The 13,340-nt window shown below is 43.0% G+C and overlaps 1 protein-coding gene across 7 annotated transcripts in view; it reads right to left on the reverse strand.

The window, feature by feature from the left end:
• sema5ba (sema domain, seven thrombospondin repeats (type 1 and type 1-like), transmembrane domain (TM) and short cytoplasmic domain, (semaphorin) 5Ba) overlaps positions 1-13,340 on the reverse strand; it is a 190,854-nt gene that overhangs the window by 32,969 nt on the left and 144,545 nt on the right. For 6 of the 7 annotated variants that reach the window (XM_086220866.1, XM_086220868.1, XM_086220865.1 and 3 more), the window contains 3 exons: positions 4,509-4,644; positions 3,863-4,070; positions 3,540-3,747 (listed from right to left, as the gene is read on the reverse strand). In XM_086220866.1, the coding sequence (XP_086076992.1) occupies positions 3,540-3,747; positions 3,863-4,070; positions 4,509-4,644 (552 nt within the window). The remainder of the gene's footprint in view (positions 1-3,539; positions 3,748-3,862; positions 4,071-4,508; positions 4,645-13,340) is intronic. The other variant, XM_086220867.1, reaches the window with a different exon arrangement.

Here is a 13,340-nt window from a genome sequence, read left to right on the forward strand (position 1 = left end):
GAGAACAAGTACATAGGGAGGTGCCAAAAATATCAAGCTAATACACTCTTAAGGCAGAGAGATGTACCAACCATTTTTAAATTAAAAAAAGAAGAAGTATTAATTCCCACTGTTTTTCTGTACAGTCTGTTCAAGTATAGACATTCACCATAACACACTGTACGATATAGAGGCCAGAATCCGTCAGGGTGTAGTTTTTGTCAGCTGGCAACAAACCTTCCACTTGTTATCAAAACTGCTCTGTATTTGTGTTACAGGAGACCAACCATGATACCTGTAAGTGCTATGTTTGCATGAGCAGGAACAGGCTGGGGGCGGTGGAATATCAAACCCTGGTTACAGTGGGACAAAAAAATAGTCCAGAGTCAATTCACTCCCTATGAATAAACCAATGAGAATGAGAGGCAAAGTTGTGTTTCTGTATAGGATGCAAGCACTGGGCTGTTTAAGTAAGCACAGTAGTTTCCTCCTCTTCTCTGCAGCCCGGACGATCTTTCTTCCCTGAGAAGAGCCCTGACTGAAGCAGCATCCCAGGTAAGATAGCACACTGCTGCAGCCAAGGTAAATCACTTCACTAACAGAGCGAGATGGAGAGATAGAGGCTGTGTGGAGGACAAGAGTGGTACTATTATCCAGAGGTGCCAATTGGCCAGGTCAAATATAATTACCTCAAATAGAGGACAAACACACACAACATGTGCGCACACACGCGCGCGCGCACCCACACACACACACACACACACGCACGCTGCTGCATTTGTCTGAAAGCAATCACTAGAAGGCAACAAATCAGCTGCTGCTGAAAAGGTTTAGCTGCAAAACAAAAAAAGCGCTTCGCATGACATACGATACAAATGTTACGTCATTCTCAGGGTGGAGGAGGCCAGGCTCACCAATAAGGATCACCCACAGAGGAAATTTGAATATTCAAACATTTTAGAGTAATTGAATATCTATAATTTTCTTCACGGCCATTCAAACTTACATGTTTTTGCTGCTGCAAGCAAAAACCAAGAACTCACATTTCCACTGATCAAGCAATTACAAACATGAGCAAACATGGAGCATCTCTGCATAACAACTACACATCAGCTCAGTCCATCTATAATTGTGTCACCAGTGAGATGAGCGTGAACCACATGTCAGCATCCTTCTGTCTGTACAACAACAACAACAACAGTACTGCAAAAACATCTTTAAAGTGTATGTGACACTGGAGAGCAGCATGTGAATTCCTGTCAGCCAAAACCATCAGGGTGTTTTTAGCTGTTATCAGTGTGTGGAAGGATGTATGGCTGCATGTGAATGGGAAGACCACACACAATGTCGGGGAGATGAGAATGGCTCATTCAGACAGCAGCATAATGGTGAGGAGTGTACCCAGCGAGCCAGACGGCAGGTGGATCTCTTTTCATGTTGTGCAGCGGACACCCAGAGAGACCGGCAGAGAAAGTAAGTCCAAGAAAGGAAAAGTAATAAGAGCAAGACCAGAGCTGGCCTCTGCTCCAGCTGCTGTTGGGACTAATGTGGTGTAACAGAACACATCAATGCAATCACATTATTTTCTCCAGAAACACAGTGATGCCTTAACCATTTTATTCATCAACCTCTGCCAAGGAGGTTATGTTTTCATCCACGTCTGTTAGCAGGATTATGTGAAAAAACTACCAGGCTGGTTTTCTCTGAACTTGGTGGGCTGTACCGTGGGGTCAAAGAAGAACCTCGTACATGTTGTTGTAGATCTGTTTAACACCCTGAAACACAGACTGGTATTTTTTAATGACTATGGCCTTGGCAGAGTGCCCTTGTAGTTCATCCATTTGATTTTTTTTTTTTTTGCGGCCCAAAATGAATAATTGTGTTACACTTGGAGATACACATTGAATCAGGGGTGTGAAATTTTTTTCTCGGTATCAATCGGTCAGAAATTGGACACTGTTCTGACTCTGGACAGGATGATTCCTAGATATGCATGCTCAAACATGAAGTGAATAGGAGAGTTTTTAGTATTAGCTGTACAAATAAAACGTGCAACATCTGCAACTGGTGAAATATCAGAACATCGCCTGCACCTGTAACTTGTTCTCTGTGTCTGCCTTTTGACTGCTGTCTAAAGACACATAAAGACATGGAAAAGATGAAACTAATTAGTCAGCTTTCTCTAATTCCCTCAGGATGGCGTCTCTGGCATAAATGCTGGCCTGTACCTCATCACGGGAGATGACTGAGAAAAAAAAAGCCATTGTCACTGGGCTGTGAGAAGATGTGAGGACAGTTACAGCAAATATTAGCTGCAATAACATAATCAGACATGCATTCCATCTATCTCTGGTCTCTCCCTTAATCATGGGGCTCAGTTTTCCACTTGCTCGAGTCCCTCCAGACAAGCCCAGGTGTCACACTGACATATACATTGACATCTATCATATTCTGCTGCACAGCTTCTCTCCTCTTGAAAGACTGAGTGAGTGAACAAGCCAAACCAAAGGGGAGAGCAGAATAGCACAGACTGGATTTACTGCCCCCTCTGCCAGAGTGCCTGTGAATGACTCTTATTGTTTCACCCTGCTGTGTCTTTAATAGGACTGGCTACATGCACTGTTCTGCCTTCTGTAGGCTATCTATATTTCTGTTGACTTTGTTCTCTCTTCCTGTTCCTCTCACCTTGTGTATCTTATTAAATCTGCTGTTTTTCCTGTCTGGTGTGTGTGTGTGTGTGTGTGTGTGTGTGTGTGTGCGTGCGTGCGTGCGCTCATGTGTCTATGACTTCGGACTTAGTCGAAATAGCAAGCTGACTCATCACGCGCATATGAGAACTTGTTCAAGCAGCGACCCACACTAAAAGCACACAGGATTCATACACAAACACACACATACAGACTAAGGGTGAAGCAACCCATTTGTATGCTAAAATGAAGTTGACTATAAAGAAGCCAGCATAAAAAACGGTGGCTAGCTGAGGATCCTGATGGAGAGCACTGATGAAATATGAAAGGGTTGAAGAAACAGCTCGTGAGGATTTCTTCTCGCTCTCACCCTTGAGAATACAATTTTCACGAAAAACTGGAGAAGCTAAGGCCCCTGTTCCTGTGGCTTTGTAGCACTCTCTCTCCCCCTCACACGCACAACTGGTCCACCAGAGACTTCACTGGCAATGTATTAAGCAGTTTCACTCAGAGTTTCTGCTCATCCTTTGATTCAGACACAAATAAGCAAGAATAGTGGTCTTCTATATTATGCAGAATTTCATTACTTGGAAAAAACAAAGCACAACATTTTACTTTCCTCTGGCGAGCTAATGCTGCCCAAGTCATTTGTTAAAAAGGTAGATTAAAGCATGTTCTATTTTTGTTGTTGTTGTTGTTTAAAGCAAGCTGGTTGAATTTTTAGAAAAAAATGTAAAACTCATTGCATCAAATCTCAATCCAGGCAGGTATGAAAAATTGGCAAAACTTTGAAGGACACAACACCAGTGATTTAGCATGTTTGGGATTGTTACAAAGAAGTAAATCTGTGCTGGATTTGGATACAGGACTCACATCTCAGTTTTGTAGGTGGAGCATCTCTCCAGGGGGATCTTCAGGACTCGATTGCTGAGCCCAACAAACAGCGACCTGTCACTGTGTAGGATCTGCAGGCTCAGGATTGGTTCTCGCACCCCAGGTGGGAGGAGCTCCATCTCCTCCAGGTAACAGCCTTGTAGGTTCTTATTTGGTGTAGCCAGTGCCTTAAGGATGGTGCCATATTCTGATTGTACAAGAGGAATACAAAGATCTATCAGAGAGGATTTTGTGTAGAAGTTGTTCTGTTTTGTGTGATATATTTGGGCTAATCTATGACGGCTGTGTGAAACCCCACGAACCTGTGCTGATGTACATGACATGGTAGAGGGTGTCCATGCCCTGGACAATGTCCACAACCAGGTTAGAGAACCGAACATCGTCCTGCATGACAAGTGGATCTACAGACTCGGGCTGCACAACATCGTTCATCAGGTAGAGCCGCTGGGCGTCCTGCAGGCTGCGCTCGGTCAAGCCCTCGTTGGGACCCTTGTCATCTATTGTACCACACTGGTGAGGACGACAAAGAAGAAACACAGCATTTAGAAGAAGTGAACAGGAACATTGAATAATTGTTTTGGTGATTGATTCTATTTTCAGGAACTGCGATTTATAATCTCCACTGGTCTCAACACAAGTCGACACACAAATCTGATCAAGTGTATTAGTAGCAGGTGATGCCAAAATATGAGCAAAGAAACTGCATACCTGCATGATACAGGTACATAATCTTCTATATACTGTGTCTATTTCTTGATGGGAAACTTCAGATCTCTGCTGCATTTTGCACACGTTTGTGTTCTGACACTTTGCGCAAATAAAACTTGAGGATTTCCTCATTTCTGTTACATTTCATCTCTACAAAGGCGCAAACATGTGATGAGCTATACAGTCTTAAACTGATTTGGATGAAACAGAGACTGGATGAGTGAGAATGGTTAAACTGACCTGAAAGTTGTGGATGGGGTTGGGAGTGGGAAGCCAGGTGGAGCGAGGGTTCTCCTGAGAGCGGAAGGGCCCATTGAAGGCCTGGGTGATGGCGCTCAGGTTGAAGGCACACACCGCAGATGCTGCAATACTGTTGCTTTATGGAGAGATACATGTGGGAAACGAGACAGGAGGGGAGGATAGCAGGGAGCAGAACAGAGGGGAAAATGACAGGAAGGAGGTGAGAGGGAAGGAATGCAAAAATAAAGATATTATTTCAACAATAATATTGGAAGAAATGTGAAGCCATATCAGAAACCAGCAGTATAATAATGCCATTCTACGATGTGTTCCATCCTCCTAATGGAAGTCCTATCATTTATACCTGCTGTAAGCAGGCGACGCGTCGCTGCCTTGCTTTGCTGGAGGCTGAGCTACGCTATCAGCGCTGCACACTCAAAAGGGAACAGCATTAAGCTTTGGATATGGGAGGCAGTTGAACAGATTATAAGCAAACACACACACATACACAGCTGCCTCAGGTGTCACACACGAGCATAAACCACAGCTAAACTGCCAGACTGAGTTAAGGTACTGTTGCCATATTATTGCGAGGCTCCTCTGCTAAAACACGCTCCAAGATAATGAGTTTCTCAACAGCCTGCTACTGTTGACTGTTCATTTTGTGTGTGTCACTACATGCAGACATTATATGCTGTGAAGAGCCTGTCATCTTGGCTTGTGGGATGCTGATAAACCATCAGCGAGAGTGTACTGAGTGATAACACTGCAGAAAGGAACCAGCAAGAACCAGAGAGAGACGGTGAGGCTGGGACCCTCTTGGCTTAACGATGCATTGCGACTGATTCGGTGTCCTGAGAAAAGTATAAATCAGGGAAAGCTGCTACTCTTTATATTTATTTCCTTACGGCCTAGACATAAATCTGTTTCTGATTACACCTGGGTTACGCTCCTACTGATGCAAACATTAGGTTGTCAACGAGGCAGTGAGATCCTGACTAAGATGTGGGTTACACCTGAACTCCATTTCTTTTTTCTGCACCATGCAAAATCAGGTCTGGTGATCCTTCAGTCAAGCAAACAACAGTCCTCTGGCTTATTTTTGAGAGTTGAAATGGAAGAAAGAGTTTGATTGTGAGGCAGAATCCAAAGTAAGAAGTTTGTTTTTTTTATCGCTTATATCATTTCAAACTCATTAATGGTCTATGCATGCACTTTCCCTCTTGACCTTCTGGAATGATGTATGTTCAGGAAGATCTTAGCTCAAAAGCTCATCTAGTAAATCACTGAGGTTTATGGATGGATGCTGTAGCTTTGAAAGATGTGAGGTGAAGTGAAGGCTATCTCAGCATTAACAACAAGCTGTGAGCAACTTTGGCACAGTCTGATCCATCTGATTTATGACTGAAAAAACTGTACATGGGAACGGGGGGGATGGGGGGACTTGGGGGGCTTGGGCAAAGTGTAATGAAACTAACATTTAGAACCCTACATGATATTAATTAATCCAACAATGACCTCTCATGTGGTATTTTAAAAACAAATTGCTTGCAAGAAATGTAATTTCTTTTAAGGAACTTGCTTTGTATGTTATAATGAAATGAAGTTTTTCACAAGACACTTTAAATTCAAGGCATGTTTGATTCAATTTTAGCTTTGATTTGCATCTTAATAGTTCTGCATATTCACAGCAGACATCATCTCAGAAATACAGCAAATAATACAAAGCCAAGAATGTCAAGTCAGTTTTATTTGTATGGCACCAAATCACAACAAAAGTTTTTCCAAGTAGAGCAGGTCCAGCATCTCACTCCTTCAATGAATCTACACCCAACAATTCTCCATCAGCAAGCACATCCTCGCAGCAGTGACGAAAACCTTCCTTTCAACAGGCAGGAACGTAGAGCAGATCCAGGATCAGTGAGGACAACCGTCTTCTTTGACCATTGACTATAGCCACAATAATCACGATATAACTGTGATGTCATGTTGCCCAGCTCTAGGGGCTCCAACCACAGAAGTGGAACCTATCCTCAGGTTGCATTTTGTCTCCCCCCTCCAATTTAAGGGATTCTTGAACTAAATTCTGTGAAGCAGTTTTAAAAAGGCCCCTTTGTTTGCTCCTTACAGTGCATCTGCGTCACATTTCAATAGCATTAACCATCACTTTCTGTGCTAAATCTGCCTCCCAACTTCTTTTTAGGTCTGTTGTATGAGAGACAGCATTTGATTGGTGAACTAAAACTGAGAGTTTTGCAACAGCGGCAGCTAAGACACACAGAATCGAGCATGTTACTCACGGAGCAGCTGATTTCCAAGCCCTATTAGCCAGTTAGCCAAAAACTTTGCTTTTGACAGCTGATTTACCGAAGTCATGTCTGCACTGCCTGAGTGAGGACGCTGTGCGATCATGTTAATGTCAACTCCTGCAAATGTTTGTACAACACAATTGCACATTTCTGTCAGTGTTTCAGGGAATCTACATTATAAATGCTAAATTTGTGGGAACTCAGAGCGTGAATTACCTGCAATCCCATGCTGAAATTCAGGCCCTAGGCTGTGCCCTTTCTGTTTGTTCTTTAAAGAAAGACAAATCAGTTCTGAGGGTTTTTCTTCATATTCTGCACTGTAATTTTTATCTCAAAGTTGTGTCTAATGTGTCTTAAGATAGCTTTGATTGCTTTGTTTGTTATGAATACCGCTTCCTCAGAGATGCAGTTATGGATTGTGACAAATGTTCTGTCATTTCTACAGGGAAGCAAAATGCAGTGCAGCTCCAAATGAGCTCTGACTAAACAAAAGGGGAAGCAGAACAGGTGGCTCACTGACTTACTGCTGAGAACAGCCTCCAGACTTCTGCAAAAGGAGTGTTTTCTCTCCTCAATGGCTTTGGTGAAAACAGGAGTAACAAAGAGAATGAGCCGTGAGAGAAGCAGAGTGAAAGCTGTGGTGAGCTGGTCTTAACCAAACCCCGGCTGATGGAAACCACAGGCAAACAAGCTACAATAACTGAGCGGCAGGCAGCACAGCTCTTACACTCACACAAACACAGTTTGACACACACTGTAGGAAGTTAGACTGTGGGTTTGTGGTTGTACTGTAGCTAAAGCTTGAACTGAGGCCAAGCTGCCTCAGACAGCCCAGTCCTGTCTAAAATGTTTGATATCTTCTGGGCTGTTGCACATAATGCCAAGAGAACAGAGCCTTCAAAGTAATACAGTCTATTGCACTAATGGATGCAGGCCATATGTTTTGATTCTGCATAAAAGCCCAGGAAAGTGATTGAAAATCTATTTGACATCTGCTTTGCAGTTTGCTGCTGCGATGCCACTCTCGGAGGCCCAGCACCATCATGATCACTTTCATTATGAGTGAAACTACTTATTCAGGTGATTCATCTTGTCCCGACAGCCCGAATCTGTAACTGCTCATCCTCACAAATTATTCTCCCTTTCCTGTTTATTTCACAGAGTTTATCCAATTTCACCTCATGGACACAAAGGACGATGTTTCATTTCACTGCTGGGTGGGGCGATAAACAAACATTTCTCTCAAGCAATTCCTGGAGGGGACTTCAAAGGTTCCGGCAAACAGTTTTATAAAAAGTATATAGTAAAGATTCATCGCTACTAATTTGGAAGGTTGTACCAGTTTGTTCAAAATTTAGAAATGAACAAATAAATGAATAAATAAATGAATTATTATCGCTCTTAAAGGACATCGCCAGGTTGGGGTGGTGAGTTGCCTACATTTTCTCCTGATATTCAATAGGCTATTTTGTATTTTGCAATCTTGCTTGATGGACATGCTGTAGTCTATTTTCACTTAAATGATCACGAGAGTAACACACCAAATACATATTCATCTAACAAATCCAATTTCAAAATTTCATCCTTATTGAACCATTCATTTTTTTCCCACTAATCCTATTAAGGGCTGCAGGGGGGCTGGAGCCTATCCCAGCAGCTTTTTCACTCTGGATGGGTTGCCTGTCCATGGCAGGGCCAACACATAGAGACAAACAACCATTCACACTCACATTCATACCTACGGTCAATTTAGAGTCTGGATTAACCTCGTCCCCAATTGCATGTCTTTGGACTGTGGGAGGAAGCCGGAGTACCAGAGAGAACCCACGCAGGCACAGGGAGAACATGGAGACTCCACACAGAAAGATCTGTGCCCGAGGCGGGACTCAAACCCGGAACCTTCTTGCTGTGTGGCGACGGTGCTGACCACCGCACCACCGTGCAGCCCCTGATTGAACCATGTTGCCAAAATCCTTCAGAGCTCCAGAACACTTAAACCAAACTGCATTTATTTATGACTTACTTATGATGTTCTTTCAGATTCATCCTTTAGGAACAAATGTGCTGACAGATCCTTCATGTGCTTTTTTGGGTCTATCACCAGCAATAGTCTTCAAGTTACAGAGATGAACACTTCTGCTACAACCATGCAGGATACATCGCAGCAGACGCCAGGGCAGTTTTCCACATAAGTGAGTTGGATGTGGGGCTGTGTGTGTAACCTAAAGAGAGTTGTTAGAAATATGATTAGCTCCGTCTGGCTGTTTGGCTCTCTCACTCTCTCACTGCAGATCAGCGCACCAGTGTGTCTGTTTGGGAAGCACAACTAGATGATGTGCCTCTCACACTTAACCTTAGACTGTTGCATGTTTAAAACTATTTTTCAGATTAATCCATTATCCTCTTCATGCCTTTATGCTTCAGTGTTTTTGTCTGTCCGCAGTATGGCACTGCAGACATGAATATTGATACATTTTCTGTCATTTTAAATGTTTTGTATCTATTTTCATCTCCCCACTGTGGAAGCAGTTTATCAAATGTTCTTTATAAAATGTACTTTTGAAACAGAAAAAGCGATTGCCATGATGTGACCTTAGCATGTTCCCACTAACCCACTAGACCATCCGAACCAAACGGAAGTACAAGCTGTGTGATCATCCCAGGCAGAGCAGAATGGGAACCGGGACCAGAGCTAAGCTCAGCCTACCTCGAGTTATTTTTTTTTATTTCAGAAAAATAGCATTGATGGAGTAATACTCTATTAAAACTAATTCAGCAACAGAGACTCTGTCCATCCAAACATCCCAAATCAAGCTTTTGCACTTCATCAGCTGTGTTCTGATCCAACAGGCCACAAAACTCAAAGAGATGAGTTGAGTTGAGATCAGATAAGATAAGGTGTCGATGTCAAGTTCATACAAGTGAGCATCTCAAACAAATTTGCAAGTCAGTACGTTCTACCCATCTGATGTCTCATGATGTGTCAGCGCTATGACAACAGGCAGCTTAGGTTAAGAGAGACCTTGTTTGGGTTCAGATAAGCTGTTTTGTTTAGGTCACGGAGTGATCCTGGTTTTTATTGACACTGACATTAACAGGAAATGAACAACCGTCTACCGCTGTGACGTTCATCAAAATGCAGTCTCAACTTGTGGCTGACAGTGGGTAAACAAAGAGCTGTCAAAAGCGGGGGTGTTCCCATCATGAGGGAAGTCACATTACCCGATGAACTCATTTTCTGCTTGCTTTGATCTCCTTCACAATCCTGCTGCAGACGACCAGCCACTGTCAATATCCACAAGACACGGAAGAAGAGAAAAGACGCATGAAGCTGCTAGGACAGAAAACATCCCTCGCCGGGAACTAAATACCTAGTTGATGATATAACTGACATTTTTTTCTTATCACCACCATCATTGTCAGTGCCTTTAATCAAAAAGCCATCCCACATGAGAATAATGTTTGTTGATTCCAGCATTCAACAGAATCACCCTCATAAAAGTGACTGGCAAACTGGAACTGCACGCTGCTCTGAAGTACCACACTCTGTAAATGGATGCTGGCATCAGCAGTCAGACCCTCTCTCGTCTGGTGCTCAAAACTGGAACCCCCAGGGTTCTGTGCTCAGTCCCCTGTTGTTCAAACTGTTGACCCATGACTACAATACTCAAACCATCACAATCAGCCAGATTTCAAACCCTGATGCGTTGTTATTCAGAGGAAATCAACAACCTTGAAGTTTTTCACAGAGAACAACCTCCTGCTAACAATAGCAACAAAACTATGAGCTGATTGCTCATTTTAGAAAGAACAAAGTCTTGGAAACATCAGTGTGCACTGAGGTGGAGCAGGTAAGTAGTTTCAGGATGCTAAGAACCTCCACTGTCAACACACATCTCCACCCTGGTCAAGACAGCACAGAACCAGCTTTAACCCGATAAGAAACATAAGAATGTGTGCCAAGTTCTTATCAGCAACGACTGAGATGTGATAGAACGAGTTCTAAATAGAAACACGATCAACTGGCATGGGAGCCAATCTTTGACAACATTTCTACTCATCTACCAACATAAAGGATACTAGAGAGGCGGGGTGCCTGCACAGAGCCCAAAGGTCCCTAAAGACAACAGCTACCACAGCCTTAGCATCCTGCTGCCCAACGACCCACTGATACCTCCAGACTATACGGCAGCGTTCTTCCTTGGGCTGTGAGAACCGTTAACCCATTATTCTCAGTTTCTTTTTATGAGTATTTATTCACTTTTTAGTAAATCATCTAAAATTAAATTTTCTAATGAGTAGCATGCGGTGCGACTCATTAAACAGTCGTGTATTAAAGTAAATTCATCCAGAATCTCGACTTGGGATCAAAACACACCTTTGCGAGTAAAACACACACACACGCACACGCACACGCACACACACACACACACACACGCACGCACTGGTATCGAGACGGTACAGTCGAGTCCATCTTAATCCCCAGGTTTGTAGCTAATGCCCCTAACCTCATTTACTGTGAACAAAAGAGCAGCTCTAACTAGATTAAGGCCAGTGTTTCAACCTCAGTGAATACCCGCATCGCAGCAGAAACAGAAAAAGGGCTCAGTCAGCACAGCTCCATGGCTGCAGGGAACAGGAATTGAACCCAGGCTCCCTTGATTGTCCAGACATGTTTTTATATTACACAACAGTACGACAGTAAGAGCAACAGCTTTGGCCCAAAACAGTCACATTCAGAGTCAGACTGAGTCAGCAACACTTACGCCAAACAATAAAGCAGAACAAATTAGTCGGTCGCACAGAAATCCAGGTGTTAGATCTGAGCTATTGTAAGGACGTGCACTGTTGACTGAATATAATGGCACTGCTGACAATTTAACAGACTAAATTTGATGGTACTATTACATTTTAGTTTGACTGACTGATGGAGTTGCTGGATGATCAATAATTGTGCAGCTGGTTAAATGCTGGATTCTTATATAGAAAATCTATGATTTTACTGAAATAATGTATCTGGGGCTTGTGTCCAGTGGTCCCCCCAGTATTTCCCCCAGGAAATGGGTGCCTTTATACGTACCATACCGTATCGTACCGGCCTGTTGCACCTTATCTCCGTCCACTAGTAAGAGAAGTCAATGTACAGGAGGGACATGGAGGAGAGGCTAGCAGATTATCCACACATTTGGATAGCAGCGCCCTCTGTCTCCCGCTGCTCTCACTGCCTGTTGACAGTGAAGCCTGATTCAGACAATTCTGTTTGTCATTTACAGGCTGGTCGCTGCCAGTATGTTAATGTTTGTCATAGCAGTCCAGTGAATATAAGATTTTGGCTGAAAGTAACTCCATGTCATTGTGCATGTCAGTTTTATGCTTACACAACAAATAACTGCAGATGAATCACACAGTAGACACGCTGACCAACTACATTTGCCACCAAACAAAGTCAAGCCACAGATTATGTCCGGACCCAGTGTTGTTTGGAACTAGGCTTATTTTTGCTGTATCTCAAACCAACTGCAAATAGGCTCGACTGTGAATCGAGTACCAAACAAAAACGAATATTCAGAGAAATAGCAGACGTAAGTAACTGTAAAATCACTGGTGCACAATCAGCAGATCCCATCGAACAGTGTTCAGAGCAGAACCGGTCCTCCACTGTGAGCACACACACCATTTCAAGGTAGACTTGGTGTCAGCCAGCTGATACGATAGAAGAGAACGTGTCAAATAACAAGTACTCTACAGAACCTGAGTCACTCGGCTGCCCAGCAAAACATTTATCAGATATGTCAAATCTGATCTCACTTGGAGTCAGTCATAGATTTTGTTGTTGCTGCTCATTTCATCCAACTGGTTTTCCAAAACAGTATTTGGAACAATGCAGTCAGAAAATATTCACATTTGAAAAGCTGGAGCTAATCAATCATTTATAAATGACCAACTGACTATCAAACTGTGGCTGAATAATCATTTGCTGTCAACACAACACTTTTCAGACGCTTTCAATGACCAAGCATGTTCGGCTTTGTCCTGCTAGGTTTCACGCAATTTCTGGAAGCTGAAATCATCCTTGTTCGCCAGCGCTCCCTTTTCACCAAACATGTCCCCCATTGAGCATCTCTGGGGCCCTTATTCTGATGGAAAAACTCTCCAGTGGCTCAAAAGGCTCCTTTGGATAGTGCACATCTCTGCAAAATTACGGCATAATAATTTCTCGCCTTCATTTCCGCCTCTAAAGTAGCGCTGCAGGTAATCATTATTTTCATTATTGATCCATCAGTCAATGGTTTCTTGATGAACAGATTGAAAGAACACTGATTTTACACATCAAAGCGGTCATAAGGAGGCTATTCAGTCGGTGAGAGTAGTTGTATTGAGTCAAACCTGGATTGGAGGGAGTGTGCCTCTACCTTTCTGTCTATACTGTCTCATAGCTCCTGGATAATTATGGTAATAATTGGTGATGCCATCGTGATGTAACCTTGAGTGTTTCCCTTGAAAAAAAAAGTATTACGGGGAA

The sequence above is a fragment of the Aulostomus chinensis genome, chromosome 12 (genome assembly GCF_037954235.1).
Source record: "Aulostomus chinensis isolate RoL2024-O1b breed Wild chromosome 12, RoL_Achi_v1.0, whole genome shotgun sequence".
NCBI lineage: Eukaryota > Metazoa > Chordata > Actinopteri > Syngnathiformes > Aulostomidae > Aulostomus > Aulostomus chinensis.